The 20,690-nt window shown below is 45.0% G+C and overlaps 1 protein-coding gene across 1 annotated transcript in view; it reads left to right on the top strand.

The window, feature by feature from the left end:
- The window catches only part of PIEZO1 (piezo-type mechanosensitive ion channel component 1), a gene marked incomplete at its 5' end in the record, with an annotated part of 36,517 nt that extends 19,567 nt beyond the window's left edge, over positions 1–16,950 (top strand). Inside the window, 14 exons of the mRNA XM_008944209.1 lie at positions 2–184; positions 582–834; positions 1,621–1,753; positions 1,978–2,125; positions 2,228–2,442; positions 4,363–4,521; positions 5,496–5,643; positions 8,579–8,767; positions 9,186–9,278; positions 10,176–10,348; positions 12,243–12,359; positions 14,037–14,116; positions 15,229–15,409; positions 16,196–16,950. Of these exons, the coding sequence (XP_008942457.1) occupies positions 2–184; positions 582–834; positions 1,621–1,753; positions 1,978–2,125; positions 2,228–2,442; positions 4,363–4,521; positions 5,496–5,643; positions 8,579–8,767; positions 9,186–9,278; positions 10,176–10,348; positions 12,243–12,359; positions 14,037–14,116; positions 15,229–15,409; positions 16,196–16,448 (2,325 nt within the window). The remainder of the gene's footprint in view (position 1; positions 185–581; positions 835–1,620; positions 1,754–1,977; positions 2,126–2,227; positions 2,443–4,362; positions 4,522–5,495; positions 5,644–8,578; positions 8,768–9,185; positions 9,279–10,175; positions 10,349–12,242; positions 12,360–14,036; positions 14,117–15,228; positions 15,410–16,195) is intronic.
- Between the last annotated feature and the right edge of the window lie 3,740 nt (positions 16,951–20,690).

Here is a 20,690-nt window from a genome sequence, read left to right as displayed (position 1 = left end):
GGTGGCCATTGTCATCAAGTACTTCTTCCAGTTTGGCTTCTTTCCTTGGAATAAATACGTGGATTACACAAAAGATAAACCCTACCACCCACCCAATATTATTGGCATTGAGAAGAAAGAGGGTTACGTGCACTACGATCTTGTTCAGCTCCTTGCTTTGTTCTTCCACAGATCCATTTTAAAGGTATCTGAGCTCGTGTAGTTTCTTATTTTATATTTAATGTCTAGTTTAAATTTGTTTTAGTCACTCATGTGATGTAGGAAAGTCATTCATTTGGATATTAGAAACAGTTTCTTCCCCAAAAGGGTTGTCAAGGCCTGGAAGAGGCTGCCCAGAGAAGTGTTGGAGTCCTCATCCCTGGAGTGATTTAATAACCACCCAGGAACATGGCTTAGTGGTGGTCGTGACAGCATTAGGCTTATGGTTGGACTTAATGATCTTAAAGGTCTTTTCTAACCTGAGTGATTCTTCTTCCTGGATGCTGTGACATCCCAACACAAGGAATTTGTCTTGGCCATGCCTGCGATAAACGCTGTGGCAGAAATGCAAGGCTGAAACTTTCTTCTTCCTTCTCCACCAGTGCCATGGATTATGGGATGAAGATGAGAAAGGGGACAGCTCCAGTAGTAAAGAGGATACTGATGATGAGGTCTCTCTGGCAGGAGGCAGGAGAGACTCTTCTGCCTCTTTGAAGTCCGTCAATCTCGCAGCCTCGGTGGAGTCCATCCACGTCCACTTCCCCGAGCAGCAGACTGCCATCAGGAGGAAGAGCTCTAGCAGTGTATCACAGCTTTCACACAGGTCCAGCTTCTCCTCACACAGATCTAAGAGAGGTAAACATCATGGCATTTGGGGGATTTGAGGGGGAAATGTTCATTTCTCATCGGATCACCCTGCTGAAACCTTGTGCTGGTTGCTGTGGAGATCCCAGAGGCTACTGGATGCTGCTGCTCCTCAGTGAGGGGATGGGATATGACCCAAAGCATCTTCATGTTTGAACACACTCCAAGCCTTCTTAAAGTTCAAATGGAGAGCCATACTTTGTGATTCATTCTGGTTTTAAAATTACATGATCCAAAAGCTGGGAGAGGAATGCTCAGCGTGGCCCAGATCCAGAATTTCTGGTTCAGCATCATCTCCAGCTAGAGGGAATGCAAAGCATATGTGTTTTTTTTTGTATCTACACTTGATGATACTTGAAGTGAGAAGAAGTTTGGGTTAGGTATGTTGAAGTTGGTTACCTATCCCCTCTTGTAACAAGGACAGGCTTACCCTAGCCTGAATGTGTATGGCCTATTGAAACGACTGAGACAGATCAATCAAATCCTTGCCTTTATAGATATTAATCTCTTTTTATAGATATTAATCTCTTTTTATAGATATTAATCTCTTTTTGTAGATATTAATCAAGTTTTGTTCTGCCTGTGATCAAACCTTTACTGGATGCTCTCAAGATTTTACCATAGGAGGGGAAAAAATAGCAAAATCTTTCATTTCAAAACTTCTTTCAAATGTGGGTCTCGTACGGGATGAAAATCTCAAGATTTATTGCTTTCTATTTTTTATATTTAAACTTTGAGTTTGAATTAGTGTCTCTTTCTCTCCCCCTTTTCTCTCAGGGAGCACCAGTACACGGAACAGCAGTCAGAAAGGGAGCAGCGTGTTAAGCATCAAGCAAAAATCCCGAAAAGAGCTTCTCATGGAAAAGTTTCGAGAGCAAATGATCAAAGCCAAGGCCTTTACAATTAAAAAGTGAGCAATATAAGGAGTTGAGTGAGTCTGGGGGGTGGAAAAGGTTCCAAAGAGTAAAGCCCTAAAACAGCATTTTAATCAGAAGAAGGGACTGGCGTCTGTGAAGGCTACAAATATCCTTAGCTCTTTTTAGGAACATTAATCATCTCCCACCCAGCCATTCTTTTTTCCTCAGTGCCCAGTGAAGGTGTTGCTAAGTCCCACTGTGGGCTGTGTTGTTTTAGGACCCTCCAGGTGTACGTGCCCATCAGGCAGTTCTTCTACAACCTGATCCATCCCGACTACAGCGCGGTGACCGACGTCTACGTGCTGATGTTCCTGGCGGACACGGTGGACTTCATCATCATTGTCTTTGGATTTTGGGCTTTTGGGGTACGTCCCTGAGGCACCTCTCTGTAAAATCCTCAGGAGGGTGCTATGCTAAGGGCCGTGTGAGTTGTCTTCCTTCCTCAACTTCTCTGTTTTCCTTTTCAGAAACACTCTGCTGCAGCAGATATCACCTCTTCGTTATCAGAGGATCAGGTCCCGGAGGCATTTTTGGTGATGGTGCTCATTCAGTTTGGTACCATGGTGGTAGATCGAGCACTGTACCTCAAAAAGACTGTCATGGGGAAGGTCATCTTCCAGGTTATCCTCGTTTTTGGAATACATTTCTGGATGTTTTTTATCTTGCCTGGAGTGACAGAAAGGTATAAACCTTGTCATCAGACAGTATGGGTGGAATACTGATGCTCTACCAAGTTGTTTGGATGATGTTTGAGATGGTTGTAGCTAAACTTTGGAATCATGAGCAAGTTTCTTCTTGGTCTCGTTTCTAAGCAGAATTTTGGAGTGCTTTTCCCCAGCAGTAACTGTGGCCAGCATAAGTTTGAGGAAGAATGAATTACATAAGTATGTAGAGAAATACTCTCAACTCAGGCCAAAATGCAAGCAGGTAAAAGAGAACTTGCCTGTGATTGAGTGATTGGAGCCTTCAGCTGAGACAATGTTGGCCTCTGAATCAGTTCCCTCCTCCCATGCTGGTTTAGAGGAGTGAGTAGAAAATGTCTCAGAGGACCTCACAATTCAGCACTTCCCTGGAAGGTGTGAAGGAGGGATTTAAATCTCCTCAGTCTGAGGAATGTCTGAAACCTGTGTCTCTTTTGAAGGGCAAAAGTTCTCCTGCCACATGGCTCTGGAGGTGATGACCTGCTGTATGAAATCTTGTGTCATATGCTTGGTCATTTCCCCCCTCAAGTCTAACATCTCCCTAGCAGATCTCCTCTCTGCTGGGCATTGAGAATTCCTATGAAACTTTTGCCTTGATTTGGTCACTGGAAAGGCAGTAAAATAATTTTGATTTTTTCTGTGTTTTTGTTTTTAAATCTTACACAAATTGTTAATCTCAAATCTGGATGTGAAACCTCCTGATTTCCTTCTAAAGTCAGGCTGATTCTTAGAAGGCTTTGCAGATTTCTTAATGAAGATAGTTTTGTGGGATGTAATTGAAAATACTGGATCATGTCTGGCCCACAAATCCTGTCCATCTTGAGGCATCTTCTGCAGCTCCACCATGCTATTGAACTGCAGTGAGGAATGTTCACCAAGATGGTCAAGGAGATGACATGACATGTGAGGAGAGGTTGAGGGGACAACGTTAGTTCATTCTGGAGAGGAGAAAATGAAGAGCTGTGTTCAGCTGCCTATTAAGAAGGCATTGAGAAGAAGCTGAACTCTTCTCAGATACAGGACAAGAGGCCACAAGTTGGAAAAAAAGGGAAATTCTAGTTAGATGTGATGAAAAGTCTTCTCACCATGATGGTAGTTGAATATTGGAGCAGGTTGCCCAGGCATGTTGGGGGATATCCATCTTCAGAGATATTCCAAACTTAACTGAACAATTTGGTGTAACTAGACCTGATTCAAGCAAGGGAAGGGGAAAAAGATGATCTTCAGAGATCACTCCAACTTAAATACCTGTATGAGTTCATGACCTTGGAGGTGCCTCTGGGAACACGAGTAGCCATTAAAGCTGCCCAGATTGAGTCCAGAAATGGGTTCATGACCTTGGAGGTGCCTCTGGGAACACGAGTAGCCATTAAAGCTGCCCAGATTGAGTCCAGAAATGGGTTCATGACCTTGGAGGTGCCTCTGGGAACACGAGTAGCCATTAAAGCTGCCCAGATTGAGTCCAGAAATGGGTTCATGACCTTGGAGGTGCCTCTGTGAACACATGTAGCCACTAAAGCTGCCTAGACTGAGTCCACCTACCAGCCTTCTGAAAAGCCAAGAGAAGCAGCATCTACCCAGGGCTCCGAGGGACGTCTTGTGGTGGAGGCTGTTGGGCAGCAAGTCACCTCGAGCATCTGGAGGGAGAGGGCACTGCTCTTTGGGAAGCCTATTCCCAGTCTCTGCTGTGACCCTGAGGTGACAACAGATGCTGTTTATAGACTTTCTCATCCAGAGTCTTTCAAATACTGTTTTCACCCTGCAGCGGGGTCACCAACCACGGGCTTTTCACAGGATCTCAGGAAGGGGAAACTGCCAGGAGCACAAAACATTTCAAGCTAATTTGGTCCTGCAGACCTACAAAGCTCCTCATTTTCCTTTATCTCTCTTTTCCACGACAGGAAATTTAGCCAGAACACAGTTGCCCAGCTCTGGTATTTTGTGAAATGTGTTTATTTTGGCTTATCAGCATATCAGATACGCTGCGGATATCCAACTCGTGTCCTGGGCAACTTCCTCACAAAGAGTTACAACTATGTCAACCTCTTCTTATTCCAAGGGTAAGTCTGGACCTACTGCCCTCCTCCTTTCTTTTGGGAAATAAGGTTTTTCGTGACTTCTCTTCACAAGCTGCTGGAAATGAGGCAGTAAGCGTTGCACAGCACACTCTGTATGTGTCATATATTCCCTAAAGGCTGAAAAAAATCTGCTTCAGGAGTGAATATTTCTAGAAAAATCAGCCTTCCACTCTGAATCCAGCTGTCTGTCAGTCATTCAGGCCCCTGTGGAAGAGGCATTTTTAACACTTCTAGGAAATCACCTCTGTGAACAGAGACAGGGGCTACACATTGTGCTGGAAAACGGGTGACGTGATTTATTCTGTGGTCCTAAAAAGCAGTAAAGCACCTCATCCCAAAGAGATCTTTGGAGCAGGTCTACAGGGTCTACCTCAGCAGGTGGGAAGGACCAAGTGAAAGACAATGCACGTGAGAAATAAAAGCTGTGCATCAAAAAGGTGTTTCCTTTGTGGATCTTTTGATCCACGGGCTGCACATGGAAAAGTCTTCAGGAGTTGGGAGCGTTAGTCCAAGAGGCCCAATGTCAACCTCGAGGTGAGGGGTGGGGTGAAGGAGGCAAACCCCACCCTCCACTCCCCATGATGTTGTGATTAAACCTGTTGAAAGAAGCATATATATATATTTCACAGAAAAAAAATGGAATAATTTCAGCCTTTGGGGCTACAAAAAGTCTGTTTTTTACTGTTCCACCAGCAGCTCATTCACAATCACTGGACATAATGACACCAAAGTGTGTTCATGGCCTGACAAGGAGATGTAGAGGAACGTGAGCTCTGACAGAAGATAACCACCCCCAAAAACATCAGTACTAGCCATGCAATCTCAGGATAGGATTGTATTTGTGTTTGCAAAATCTCCCATTAAACCACCTTAGAACATTGGCTGAATTCTCCCCCTTGTCCTTTAACGTGTTTCCCCCATTTCTGACGAGTTATCTCCTCTGGTTCTCCCTTCAGGTTCCGCCTGGTTCCATTTTTGACCGAGCTGAGAGCAGTCATGGACTGGGTTTGGACTGATACCACTCTCAGTCTTTCCAGCTGGATCTGTGTGGAAGATATCTATGCTCATATATTCATCCTGAAGTGCTGGCGAGAGTCAGAAAAAGTAAGGAAGCCCCAGATGAGCAATCCAGGCTTCTTCCTCCCTGTGCAGAAAGAAAGAGAAATAACCCCAAGTCCCTAAATAATTGGGAAATCCACCATGAAGACAGGTTGCTAGAAGATACACCTGGTGTTTATGTTCAGAAATATTCAAGTTATTGGGAACTTTGTTAGCTGGCAGTCACTGCGAGTGAGACTTCAAATGGTTTCTCCTCTGTGCCTAGCTGATTTTTCCACTATTCATGTGATCTTTGCTGCTAGATTAATTGCATTCATGAGTTTCAAGGCTGAGGTTGGAATTCCTGGTATTCACACAGGCTCCTTCTGTCCATAACAATGAAATGAGCAACCCTCAGTAGCAGGGAAGCTGTAGCTGAGGAGAAAGGTCAGCAGAAGGAAGATCTCCTGCCTCCATGGCATAGGTCCCAGGGACACCTGGTTCATGTCACCACAGAGGGGACTCAGATATCACCCCAGAGGGAACTCAGCTGGCTCCTGTATCTCTGGAGAGTCCCCCCACATCCAGCCCTGAACTTCAAGCCAGATAAACCCACCGTTTATCTGCCTGAATTTTCAGTCCCTCTAAATCACCGAAGCCTCAGTTCCAATTAAAGCTGCAAATTCTGGACCCCTTCTAAGGGCTGTGAAGATTGCAACCATATGCTTGCTGATTTTTGCCAATTTGAAGAAGAAATTAAGCATTCTTTTAAAGAGTGACCCAACCAGTCAGAAATTGTCCATGGGCAGTGCAGCAGCTGAAGTTTTAAGTGTTACTGACGTATTTCTGCTTGTATGATAACCTCTTGGTGGCAACCCCTTTCCAAGTATGTCACTGAGATTAACTCTGAGCTGAAGTGCACACAAACCTTGTCGTAGGCTTTTTCTAGATGGCTTCTATTTCTGCCATGGATGGGGTGTCCTCAGAGGCTTCAGGAGCCAGGGAACCCATAACCCACTTCTGTTTTGATGCCTGCAATTTTTTTATGCTACAACAATGTGTAGCAGAGATGGGAGGTGGGGAGATTTCCACATCTAAGCTACTCTGGGTCTGCTAATGCCACGGAGCAAAATAACTCCCTGTGAGTTTATGAGTGTTGTTCAAAGCACTTGGATTCTCTCTGTCTCTCAGGCTGAGTGCTGTGCCTAAGTACTTGCACTGCTAGAGGCTCTCTGAGTTGTTCTGTAGCAGCACTAAAGGTGCTTGAACTAATCTCATGCAAGCAAATCATAGACTCCTGGGGATCCTGATAGGCTATTTTAATGAAAACAGGATTCTCTAGTGCAAGACAAACGACTTGATCCACTGCTTTTGCAAAGTAGCTGATTTGATTTAAATATAGGGTTATGTTACAAATTTCATATTCCCCCAAGGCTTTATGGATTCGTGCTGTAAAGCAAGAGCCTTTTCCTGCAAGGCAGATCCCTGGCGTGGGTTTGAGGTGTGGTGCAGTACATGGCCTCTTGATTTTGCACGTGCAGGGTGTGAAGGACAGGATCCTCACACACTGTGTGGAGTTAAACCCTGGAAGAGGAACAGGCCAAACTAAGTGGCAGTGGTGGGAAGGCGTGCTGCAGGATGGTGAAGCTGTTCAAGTGTTTCATCCTCAGGCAAATAACAGAGGGAAGGAGTTATGGACAAGGCAGAAGAGACCACCTGCTCTATTCTGACCTAGTGAGGCCACCTCTGGAGAATTTGGTCCAGTTCTGGGCTCTCCAGGTCAAGAGAGACAAGGAGCTACTGGAGAGAGTCCAGTGGAGGCTGTGGAGATGCTGAGGGGCTGGAGCATCTCTGTGCCAGGACAGGCTGAGAGCCCTGGGGCTGGTGAGCTGGAGAAGAGAAGACTCAGAGGGGATCTGATCAGTGCTGAGCAAGAGCTAAAGGGCCTGTGGACATCAAGAGGCTGGGGCCAGACTCTGGTCAGTGGTGCCAGCAACAGGACAAGGGGCAACGGGCACCAACTGGAACCCAGGAGGTGCCACCTGAGCAGGAGGAGAAACTTCTTTGGTGTGAGGGTGGCAGAACCTGGAGCAGCTGCCCAGAGAGGCTGTGGAGTCTCCTGCTCTGGAGAGATCCCAAACCCTCCTGAATGTGACCCTGGGCACCTTGTGGGTGGGATGAGATGATCTCCAGAGGTCCCTTCCAACCTCCACAATCCTGTGATGTGTTGGATGTTCTGCTTTGAAAAGAGGCTAAAAGTCAAGTCATTTTTGAGCCCAGAAGCTAAGAAAGGGAAGGATGTTTCTCAGACTTTAGGAACAACAACAAATAAGTGTTCTTTAGATGCAGTTGGTGTGGGATTCATTAGAAACATCTTCTCTGTGTGGATCAAGTCTGTGAGCAACTGTTAGAAATACTGGATGTGAGGTGAGAAATGAATGTGGGGGTGGTGCAATACCAGCCAGTCCCACTGGTTGTGGTTTGTGCTGGCAAACAACTCTTTTTTTCCCCCTGAAATACATTTTACAGCATTTGAAGCTCTAGGAGAGGAATTCTGCCTTAAAGAGCTTGGAGATAAAACATTTTGGGAGGAGAAATACAGGAGAGTGGGTCACTCCCACTGTCATTTTTTTGAACAAATTGTTGCTGCCATTATTTGATGTTTGGTTCCTGTGAGTTCATGTTTGCATTCATTCAGACAAAAAATCAGATTACCTTACCTAATTTTTCTCTTCTTTCTGGTTTGGAGGAATCAAAACCACAGAGGTTTTCAACATTTTTCACATCAGACACAGTCTTGACCTGGGTTCTTTTGGCACTTTTCTCTGTTCTGTGTCTGTGGAGGTTTGGCTGAACTTTTCAAAATAACCATCCTGGCGATGGGTAGGAAATGAGCAGAGAAGCTGGGAAGCTTTAAGATCATTCTGTGTTCACCCACCCAATCATACTGGGTGTACCTCTGAGAGAAGAGACATTACCATGTTGCTGTTTGCTTTTGCAGAGATACCCCCAACCGAGAGGCCAGAAGAAAAAGAAAGTTGTGAAGTATGGAATGGGTGGCATGATTATCGTCTTGCTGATTTGTATTGTCTGGTTCCCACTGCTCTTCATGTCTTTAATCAAATCTGTTGCAGGCATCACCAACAAGCCTCTAGATGTATCAATCACAATAACTCTAGGAGGTTATCAGGTAAAAAAAGAAGAAAGACTCAAAGCAAACTTTGTTTCTTGCACTGTATATCCTTGGGCTATTTCTTATTCCCTTTATTGAATTGAATTTTCCTGCCTTAGGCAGGCAAGCTCCCACAAATGATCCCTTTTGGGTTGAAAAACAAGTTAGTTTATTGTAGATTGTAAATATTATCTTCGTTTGCAAGTTCAAGCCAGAACCTAGTGACAGTGGAATCAGGATAAATTGTCCTACATCATACACTCAGACAACTGCCTCCAGCTCCACGTGGTAAATAGAAGATAACTGGAGGTAGCTCATTTCTCAGTGGAACAAGGTCCTGACCTTCTCCTGATGAATTGAGGGCCATAATTGTCTTGGACTGTGCTGCACCATGGATGTAGTAAAGGTGACAAGTGTGTGTTCTTTTATTTCCCAGCCTATTTTTACAATGAGTGCTCAACAGAGTCAGCTCAAGGATTTGAATCAGACTGGTTTCAAAGCATTCCTGGCAAGCTACAGGGGTAACACTGTAAGTGAAACAGAGAGAATACCTCATCCCTTAAAAATGTTTCCATGGAGGCCTTCTGTGAGTTTTGGTTGCGTGGTTCTAAGAGGTCAGAGCTGCTGCCATCGTTGGGAAGGTGTTTCCATCAGGAGGGTTTGCATGAGTCAAGGTTTGGGCAGATCATTTGGCTGGGTTATGGTGAGAGAAGGTGCCATTGATGAAAACATCTTTGCTTTCCCCTCCCAGTGAGGAGATGTGGTGCTCTCAACAGAAAGCCTGGAAAGTTTTGACATTAAATGTCAAAAAATAAACATTTAAACGTGGTTCTCACTATTTCGTGGGGCAACATGCACGAAGTTCACAAGCTTCTACAAGAAACAGACTAATAACTAGTAGAAGCTGTTGTGTTATTAAATTAGCTGGCATTTGATCAGATATAACTTTAAAGGAAATGTGTGCTTCTAGCCCATTCCAGAATGAACATTTCTTGACACTGGATCCTACCAAAGAGCCCAGGTATTACAGCACTAATCCTGTAACCTTGATCCCCTTTGGAATTTACCTGTTTGAAGTTGCCTTCTCCTTTGCAGGCATCTTTCTACGCAGAAAGATGCTTAACAAAAGACAGAGACAAATTTTAAGTTTAAAGAGGCTCTGTAGAATTTACCTGATGAACTTTGAGACTCGCTGTGGCCATCGTTCTTCAAACAGCAGGGACATTTTTGGTTTGCCTTCTTAGCTTGGCTCCTCTTTGTGCATTCCCCTTCCCAGCTAAGACCCCAGTTGGCCCCTGAGGAACAACACAATCCGTGCACTGACAATTCACCCAAAATTGACAGTTCTGCCTGACTGGGAAATGGGGCTCTGTGTCTTGTGAAGAACACCACACTGAAATTCTCTTGTCCTTTTCTGCACCTCCAGGCTGCTTTGCAGTTTCTAGAGGGCTATGGAAGAGAAGATATAACTCTAGCAGATCTAGAGGGAAATTCAAACTCTTTATGGACCATCAGCCCTCCCAGTAGAAAGAAAATGATACAGGGCCTGCTGGATTTTTCAGCTGAGTTCACCGTGGTTCTCTCCTGGAGCATTCAAAGGTAATTAAAAGGGTTGTTAGGAGGTTGATGGATCATTTGCCAAACATTTGCTCAGCAGAACAGTTCCACGCTCCGTTTTTGGTTTAGCTTTTGAGCAAATTGTTACACCACAGAGCAAAAAAAAACACCTGAAAGTGGGATGGAGGGAGACAGACAGAGAGAAGTGACCTTTGTTACCCAGGAAAACATTTGTTGCCTGCAGTTCTCAACAAAATAAAAAGAGAAGTGGAACCACTGCCAAGTATAGGCTGGGGGATTTTAGTGGGGCTTGAAGCTCGAGCACACACCCCACTCACCCACCCAGGTGGTTTGTTGGCTGGGATCCCTGTCCACTGCTGGATGAAAGTGGAGTAAAGCCATCACTCCATGGAAACCAAGCACCTTTCCAGCCCCAGTATCTACCTGTTGGATGTAGACCCTGGATTGTTGCAGCAATCCTCAGCAGAAGACCCAGCACAAGAAGCAGGTTGGCTGAATCACCGTGGGAGCTCTGAACCTGCTGGGTGGGACCTTCCACAGTCCCCAAGAGGCTTGTAAAGAATCTGCACCCTTAATTCCACTTTATTTGGCCCCTCTTCTTTTCTTGGAAGCACATGGTATTAGCTAGTGAATTACATCACTCCAGCATTTCTCAAACCTTACATTAAGTTTTAATACTGCTGCTCAGTTTGCCCAGCTGCTTGCACAGCTACAAACGTTCAGACACTAGTTGAAGGAGACCTTGTCCACCCTCAAATTCTATCCTGTGGAGGACACTGTGACCATGAATGACTGCAAGTGGTAAAGGCTTACCACAGAGACCTTCCAGATTTAATCTGGAGAGGGAAACTGCTTTCCTCTAGGCCAGGAGACCACAAGGAGCTCTAAGATAAGCCCTCAGGGGTCCATACCCAGGACCAGTGGTGTTTAAGGTGTTCCATGGTGACACACAGTGGGATTGAGTGCACTCTCAGCAGGTTTGCAGACAGTACCAAGCTGAGTGCTGCAGTTGGCACGCCTGACAGCTCAGATGCCATCCACAGAGAGCTGGACAGTCTTGAGAAGTGGGCTAGTGTGAACCTCACGAGGTTCAGCAAGGCCAAGTACAAGGTCCTGCAAATGGAGTGGGGCAATCCCAGGTATAAATGCAGGCTGGGTGGAGGATGGATATGAGAGTGGCTCTGTGGAGAGTGATTTGGGGATGCGGGTTGATGAGAGGCTCAACATGAGCTGGCAATGTACACTTACAGTCTAGAAGCCAATCATATCCTGGGCTGTACCCCCAGCAGGGTGGGCAGCAGGGCAGGGAGGGGATCCTGCCCCTCTGCCAGCTCTGGGAGACCCCCCTGCAGTGCTGGGGCAGCTCTGGAGTCCTCAGCACAGCAGAGCCAGGGAGCTGCTGGAGCGGGGCCAGAGGAGCCCCAGCAATGCCCCGAGGGGGGAACCCCTCTGCTGGGAGCCCAGCAGGAGAGAGTTGGGCTGGGGCAGCTGAGAGGAGAAGGCTCCAGCTGGGGAGACCCCCTGGGGGCTGCCAGGGGCCTGGCAGAAAGATGGGGACAAACATTTTAGCAGGTCCTCTTGTGACAGGATAAGGGGGGATGGTTTTAAGCTAAAAGAGGCTGATTTCTGCTAGGTGGAAGGAAGAAAGTTTTATGCTGAGGGTGGTGAGCCCCTGGCCCAGGTTGCCCAGAGAGGTGGTCACTGCCCCATCCCTGGAACCATCCCAGGGGAGGTTGGACACAACTCTGAGCACCCTGCTCTAGCTGCAGATGTCCCTGCTCCCTGCAGGGGGGCTGGACTCGATGACTTCCAAAGGTCCCTTCCCACCAAAACTAGTTCTGGTGTTCAGCAAGTAGGGTCTGAGTTAAGTTCTCATTGTAGGCTGACTTTGTGTCTTCCCTTTTACTTCCAACAGAAATCTCACCCTTGGTGCCAAAGCAGAAATAGCATCAGATAAATTGACCTTTGTCCTACCAGAGAACACCAGAAAAGATATTGCTTCCATGATGTCTGGACAGCAACTGGAAAAGGTGTAAGTTATTTTCTTTGCCTATTTATAGGCAAACTTTCCCTTTGTTTTTTTAAACCTAATTTCTTAAGGAGGTCAGGCTTGTGCAGCTCTATGGTTTGTCTGCCTATCTGACCCCCTCTAATAACTCTGGAGCCTTGTTCACAGAGGCCAACAGAACTGAGGTCACATACCAGTAATATTAAAGGTAAAAGCTTATTTATTTCCTCCAATAAACATAGGCTGAAAGGACCATGAAGACTGGAACACCCCCAAGCATGGTGAAGCCATTAGTTACTTTGATTTGTTGGAGAAGCTCAAGTTCATTGCAGTATCCTCACAGTTAAACTCTCCTTTGAGTTCCTTCAGCTTGCTCTGAGGATGTTGTACAGATGATTATTTTTATTCTAAAACTGTGTTTCTCATTGTTCTTCTTGAATAGTAGTAGATTGGCAAGGAAGTGTTAAATCAGTGCAGTCAAAGGGGAACATCTGCAGTCGTTTCTGACATCAGATTGTTTCCTGGAATGGAAATTCAGAAGACAAAAAGAGCATGTTCTTCATACAGATATCAGACTTTGGATGTAGCCTTATGGCACATAGAGCAGTGGTGTCTCTGAACACCAGAGAAGAGGGGTTCTACCTCTTCTGCCTCCTCCCTGGGGAACACTTTACAGCAGCAGTCTCTAAATACCACTAAGCCAACACATTGCCCCTGAAGGCCACCTGATCTGATTTGTGGCCACAAGAGTTGAAAAGTTAAAGCTGAGGCCAGCTGAAGGAACGAAACCTCTGAGAGGTCCCTATCTGTTGGTAGGAAGAGAGGAGATTTGTCTTTGCTCAGCCCACTGGTGCATCCAGACTGCTGTTGCCTTTAAAAACCATTTTCCTCCTCTTCTACTTCTTTACTGTGTGAGGGTATGAGAATATTTCCTAAGGTGATGGGGTCCCAAGGAGGGTAAATTTTGTTCTTTTCTGGGAAGAGGTGATTCACTCAAAACTTTCTTTTGCAGGAGGCAAGCAGTAACATAGAAGATAAACCTGCATTTGCCTGTACTGCAATAATTTTGTCCATTTAAGCTGTTTTTACTTTGTGATAAAGGAAAAATAGTTGTGGCAGCTAGAAGTTATTTGACTGTTTCAGCAGGGAGCTTTCTGTCACCCCCTCTGCTGGGACAGCTTAGCTGCTGAGCTCCTTTGGGCCTGCTGGAGTGATCAGGAGGGATTTTAAATCGTCCACCTCTGTCCTTCCTCAGCTTGGTGGATCCCTTCCCTAGAATTTTGCAGCCATTTGAGGAGAAAGTTAGGACAGGATCTTTGCTTTTAATGATGTATGTCTCTCTGGATGCTGGGAGTTTATTCCTACTTTAAGTGATTTCGTTTCAAGCCCAGTGGAAGAACTTTTGCAAACGTTTTTAAGTTAGAATTCCTCCTACAAACTGCGAAAATACCCAATGAATGATTCTGGCCAAAATTTTCACTCTTTTCAGGTGTTATCCTCAAAACAATTCTGAAATAAGAAGGGTGGTGAAGTAACCTAAATCATAAATCCAGCTCACTTTCAGATGGGACATCTGAACACTATAAAGTCATAGCTTTAAGCCAAGAATTACTGGGAACTGTATCTAGCCCTGTTAGGTATTTTTAAATTATTTTAGAGGTATAAAAATATGAAATATTTGCTTTCTCCTTTTTTTTCCAGGACGTTAGAGACAGTGTACCCCTACTACATCAAGGCTCCTAGTGATTCTCTGGCAAAACCCATAAAGCAGCTACTGACAGGTAGGTCTCCAGAGCGTGGAGAGCAGAGTGGGGTTGGAAGGAGTGCAACACAACGCTCCCATTTGCACATTTGCTGAGCTGTTCTGGGGGCACCTCGGGTTGAGTGGTGCCTGCAAGCCTGGGGAGAGATGAGGTAATAGTGTACGAGGCAGAACAACCCATCTGGAGGTAGTTTACCTTTGTATTTCACAGGAAGGGTTCTAAGGGTGAAGTCTGGCTCCTTTCCTTCCAGTCTGCTTTCCCTTGTGTTCTGAGGAAGTGATGACACGTTTCACTTCTCTCTGCCTCCCTGACAGCTTACCACAAACTGTCAGTAGAGCTGCAGGTCTCCAGATGTAGCTGCTAAGCTTAAATAATGACACTGATTTATTTAATATATTTTTTTAGCTATTCCTTTTTTATGGCTACAAAGAATCCAGGTTAGAAAGATTGATGGAGAATCTGAGGAAGTGATGACACGTTTCACTTCTCTCTGCCTCCCTGACAGCTTACCACAAACTGTCAGTAGAGCTGCAGGTCTCCAGATGTAGCTGCTAAGCTTAAATAATGACACTGATTTATTTAATATATTTTTTTTTAGCTATTCCTTTATTATTGGCTACAAAGAATCCGGTTTAGAAAGATGGATGGAGAAGACTGAGAGGGGATCTTCTCAATGTCATGAGAAGATATCTTTTAGATATCTTCTAGATATCTAGATTTAGAGATCAATAGCTAAAGGGCCTATGGGGGTCAAGATAGTGGTGCCAGACTCTTGTCAGTGGTGCCCAGTGACAGGACAAGGGGCAATGGGCACAAACTGGAACCCAGGAGGTTCCATCTGAGCAGGAGGAGAAAATTCTCTCCTGGGAGGGTGGCAGAGTCTGAAGCAGGCTGCCCAGAGAGGTTGTGGAGGCTCCTTCTCTGGAGGTGTTCTATCTAGTCATAGTCAAAATGATTTATAATAACATTTTCACTTCAGCATATAGAAGCTGACCATTCTCCCTCCAGGTTAGATGTTTCTCTAGGCCTGAAGTGGAGACATGTTGACTGCCATTGATATTTTGGCCTGACATGGCTTTTGCAATTCCTGGTTTATATATTTATGAACATTTCTGGGTTTTTTTCAATAGATTGCAGGTGGGAAAACATTACGGTTTCCCTGGTGAAAAATGTGTCTGATGAAGGAGTTCGTGAGTGGTGGGTTTTGAACCAGCTTGGAAAAAGATACAAGACATCTGAAGAGAGTCTTGAACTCTTCATATTCAGCGATAAAGTCAGTCCACCAAGCCTTGGATTCTTGGCTGGTTATGGGTAAGAAGGAATCATTCTGTAAAATCCAAATAATGTAGATAATATAGAAGTAGTGTTGACTTTATTTGCTGGTTTGTGGGCTTTATTTCTCTGTTGTAGTGATTGAACATCATAACACTGTGAAAAGGGGTTTTGGGAGATGTTCAAATTCATGCCTACCAGTGTCATCTAGAGAAGGTTTCATATTTGTAACTTGTAGCTGCTCTCCAGTGGGGAAAAAAGGCAGAAGCACCCTGTTGAAGTAAAATCATTCAATGTTAGTTCAGCTACAGGTCAAGTGACCTTCCCAATGTCATAGCCAGGCCCCTGGGTGTGAAACTGTTATGAAACCCATCTCCAAAGAGAGAGGAAGACAGGAGATTGTGCCTTCCCAGGAGATTTTGGAGAACTCCTCACAGGGAAATTATCATGGGAGGACAGCTCTGAGTTAGTCTGTCCCCAGTTACATGTACTTAAATAAAAAATATTAGACAGATGATTTGCCTTTAGCAGCCAGCAGTTTGTCACATTTGCCCTTGTGGCTTCCAAGCTTCAGCAGATGGGACATGAGACCATCAGTGCCTGGGGTTAAACCCTCTAAATCAGCAGCCTCAGCTGTTTATGTTCTCAGTTTCCTGTGGTGCTTGAAGAGACCTGATTTTCCTTCATCCTGCAGCAGAGCAGAAACAAGATCCTAATTAGCAATTAACCTCCACTCAGCTGTCAGACCACACTTAGAGGAGCTCCCTCACACTTGGTCGACCCTTTCCCAAGACATGACTTGACCTCTTCCCTTTTTCCTTTCAGCATCATGGGACTGTATGCCTCGGTCGTCCTGGTGATAGGGAAGTTCGTCCGTGAGTTTTTCAGCGGCATCTCCCACTCCATCATGTTTGAGGAGCTGCCCAACGTCGACCGAATCTTGAAGCTGTGTACTGACATTTTCTTAGTGCGAGAGACTGGAGAACTGGAATTAGAAGAAGACCTGTATGCCAAACTGATATTCCTGTACCGCTCGCCAGAGACTATGATCAAGTGGACTAGGGAAAAAACTAATTGATCTCTTTGGCGTCGCGACGCGAGGCGAGTTGATTTCATCTGAGTTTTAAGGGATAATAATTAAAAAGGAAAAAAAAAGCACAATATTCTCTGAAGAGCTAAGCCTTTTATAGTTAGGTAGCAATGATTTTTCACTGAAGGAGTCCTGGAAGCTATGGCCGTAGGAATCCGTGCTGCCTTTCCAATGAAGGATCAACAGTGAAGCAGGTTGGATGATTTGGTTCTTTTTTCACGTGCCACTCCTCCCCAACCTGGGGACTGCTTTGGAATTTAATCGACAACAAGTCTGCATCTTTGTCTGGCTAAGTGAATTTTTCCAGACGACGATTACGACGTCAAGAGAAAAGAAAGGAGTTGAGCCCAGAGATGACTCCAGTGTAGCTTCCAAACCGTTCCTGGAGCCCACCAGGTTGGATTGTGCAATATGCTGTTGTACATCACTGACTTTCAAGCTACAGTAATGGGACGCTGACTCGCCTTCAGGACACCCAAGACCCAGGGCCACAGTGGGAACTGAAGACATTCTAGCCACACCCATTTGTAGAGAAGCAGAGGTTCTGATGTACAAAGGACACTGTGGACAAGCCTCTGATAGCAAAAAGATAACAAGTAACAACCTCTTGAAATGCCTTATTTTATTTGTACAGTCACGGGAGACATTTCCACCAAATATCAATGACTTTTCTCAGGAAACATTAAAAACAAGCAACTGAAACTTGACACTTTGTCAAGGTTGAATGGCTAGAATGAGGATGGTGAATTCTGGGGGTGTTCTGCTGGGCCCTTCTCTTCCAAGTTACTGCTTTCCATTAGATGAGAAAAGAAAGTGAATTCAATGAACCCTAAGGAGCTACTTCATTTCTTATAACCCTTTACAGACTGAATAGCGTGTGCTTCTCCCTGCTCCCCATGACATGCTTCTTCCCATTTCAATGATTTAAGGCGACTGTTGTTTTGCTGTTAGCTGATATTCTTCTTCCAGTGTTTCAGGTATATGAAAATGTTTACATATTCCAAGTCACATTTTTACATCCGAGACGGGTTTTTTTTAAGTTCCCAAATATAGGCGTACATCCGAGCTTGAAAAAAAATGGCCTTTTTTTCTTAAATTACTATTATTGGTGACACAAATGGCTCGTTAGAGAACATTGTAGCATGAAAATTTACAATTGCAATGTAGGTTTCGCTCCATGTTAAAAAGAAAATCGTTGAGAAAAAGAAATCATTGAGTGGGTAGGGTATGTTAAAAGGGTTTACTGTGTAGTTTTGATTCCATAATGACTTAAAAATAAAGCACATGTTGCAAAGTCATTTTAGAAGTATTTTTTCTTCTGCCTTTTTACATGAAATGGGAAAAGTTTGACGACTTCTAACTCTGTGACAAATCTCTTTCTTGTAGTTAGCTGCTATTTATTAGATGAACGATTAGTTAATCACCAGAAAGAAACTAATACAACATAATTTGCTGGCACATTTTGCTGCAGAACTTCATCAAACAGCACAGTTAAATGAAGTTGCCACGTACTCTGCTGAGTGCTTCCATGACAAATGCTGTCGCATCCATTCTAGACTGTGAAAAGGGACATTGTGAGCACCACAAAGTGCACCAAAAAAAAGTTGCTTCATCGTATTGTAACAATAAAATCTTTTGGTGACTGGAACTCAACTGGAAGACAATCTGATTTCTTCCAAAGGGTGGTGGAAAGGTGGCTGCTCGTGCAGCCCGGCAGCATTCCCCGGTGGAGAGTTTTGCTCCATTTCTTCCACAGGACCTGTGAATGAAAATCAAAATACACAGGGCAGCGTTGATGTAGGATCCCAAAATGATGATAAAATGTCCTTTGTGGTTAGATGGATCCTCACCTGGCTGTTCAGTGATTTTAGGGAGAGCAACACTGGCAGGAGAAGCGTGGTGGGTGTGATGTGTTTCTAGAGGTACCAGCCATGCACGGTTGGTCCTGGCTCCCTTCCTGGTTCCTTCTCTTTAACAGGCACTTCTTTTCTGGTGAGAAAAATCTGTCTGCAGAGTGAGCTGTACAGTTATTTGGGCTTTGCAGAAATGTGCTGCACTTTCTTTCGTGGATTGATCCAACTTGGAAAATAAAAGGATTCTTCTGTTGGTTATTTCTTTCTTTCTTTGTCAAGAACCTATAGCCAAATTGGTGGCATGGACTGGGTAGCTCACTACAGCTGGTGACAAGTGTACTGCTGCTGACTGTCCCCTGAGCCCAACTGTCTGGATAAAAGTCAAACTGGCAGCCAGTCTCTCGTGGCATTCTTTAGGGAATCAATATTTGAGCCAGTACTATCTGATATCTGGTGTACAACCTGGAGGATGCGACACAGACCACACCAAAGCTGGGTCTGGGGAGGTTTGTGGTGACACAGGGGTATCAGTTGTCCTCCTGGGGCATGGGGTGGGCAGTTGTTACAGGAAGGGCAGACTTCTCAAGGTGCTGGAGAAAGGAGCCATCAGGTACTCCATGAAGTTCAACCACTAAGATGAATGCAAAGTCCTGCATCTGAAGCAGACGAACCCCATGGAGCAGTTCAAACAAGGTAGGTGGGTAGGGAACAGCTTTACAACACGAGGAGCCACGGCCAGGGGTGGGAGCTGCATGTACATCACTGGTGTGGCCCTGAGGCAAAGAAAACCAGCAGCACACTGGGCTGGATTTGCAGAAGCACGGCTGAAAGTCAAGGGAAATTTAGTCCCCTCTGTTCAGCACTTGTGAGACCACACCAGGAGAGCTGCATGCAGGTTTGGGGTCTCCAAGGCAAGCAAGACACTGACACACTGGAGGGAGTCTGGCAGAGGGCTGGAGGACACCACGTGCAAGGAGAGGCTGAGGGAGCTGGCCTTGTTCAATCTCAAAAAGGAGAAGTCCAAGGGGAGAGCTTTTTGGTTGCAGCTACTTAACGGTTGGGTGCAGAAGAGGTGGAGGCAAGCTCTGCAGAGCTGCATGAGAGATGGAGAGACAACAGACCCAAGTTATAAGAAGGAAGAGTCTGATAAAATAGAAGGAGAAACACCTCCAAGATGTCAGAATAACATCACTGGGTCCAAAGCAATAGTATAGGTCTAGAAAAGTACTTGTGCTTCCAGGCATGTCTTAGTCAGCCCCTGTATCAAATTTTTTAGAGCTGAGCACTGCCAGGGAAAGGTCCAGTTTTCCCTCTTCCACCCTTGTAATCAAGAAACTATGGCTCACAAGAGGATAACAGGAACCCTTACAAATGGACACAGACCTTGCAAATGGCCTGAATGGGATTGATGGGATTTAATGGTCTTTTAGAAGGTGACCAGGTCAGACTTCAAGGAAACATTCTTGTGGCTGCTCTCCAAGGTTTTAAGATTCCTTGTTTATTCCAGTATAGGAATAATCATAGGTAAAAAAAGAAGAAAGGGCCTTAAAATCAGTTTTGTTTTATAAGCATCAAATGGTCTTTTAGAAGGTGACCAGGTCAGACTTCAAGGAAACATTCTTGTGGCTGCTCTCCAAGGTTTTAAGATTCCTTGTTTATTCCAGTATAGGAGCAGCTCTTCAATGGAATAATCATAGGTAAAAAAAAAAGAAAGGGCCTTAAAATCAGTTTTGTTTTATAAGCATCAGTGGGTTTACTTTCTTTACAGCACTCAATATTTTAGTGTTTCTGAAGAAGCCTCAGGGTCAAAGCTGTGTCCATCAGGGGAGGGTTAGACTGGACATGAGGAAGTGTTTCTTTGCTGAGAGGGTGGTCAGATACTGGAATAGGCTTCCTGGAGAGGTGGTTGAGGTCCCAGGGCTGTCAGTGTTTTAAGAGGCATTTGGACAATGTCCTTAAACATGCTTTAACTTCTGGTCAGCCCTGAAGTGCTCAGGCCACTAGACTACATGAACATTGTAGGTCCCTACCAACTGAACTGTTCTGTTCCTCAGTGCCAGCAATCACCAATTTCATGTCAGTGTTCCTATCACAAAAGGCATTTTTCCAGCCTAGCCCAGAGCTTTGGGGAAAAGAAATTGCAAACTGGTTTATTTATGAGGCTGAACTATGCTGGTAGTCCACTATCAGCCTTGAACCATGTAGAGCCTTTCTACCCTCAAGCAGATCAACACTCCCACCCACCACCTTCAAAGATCTCCCAAAACCAGTTTCAAGCTTGATGGCCCAGGAAGGCAAGGCTCACACCAACTCTGGTAGGCAGCAGTTTATTGCCATGGGACAAAGCCATGTGCAGGCAGGCCAGGGGTTCTGTTGT

The sequence above is a fragment of the Merops nubicus genome, unplaced genomic scaffold (genome assembly GCF_000691845.1).
Source record: "Merops nubicus isolate BGI_N331 unplaced genomic scaffold, ASM69184v1 scaffold1007, whole genome shotgun sequence".
In the NCBI taxonomy this organism is placed as follows: Eukaryota; Metazoa; Chordata; class Aves; order Coraciiformes; family Meropidae; genus Merops; species Merops nubicus.
The sequence above is the reverse complement of the archived record's forward strand: the minus strand, read 5'-3'. Positions and strand labels throughout refer to the sequence as shown.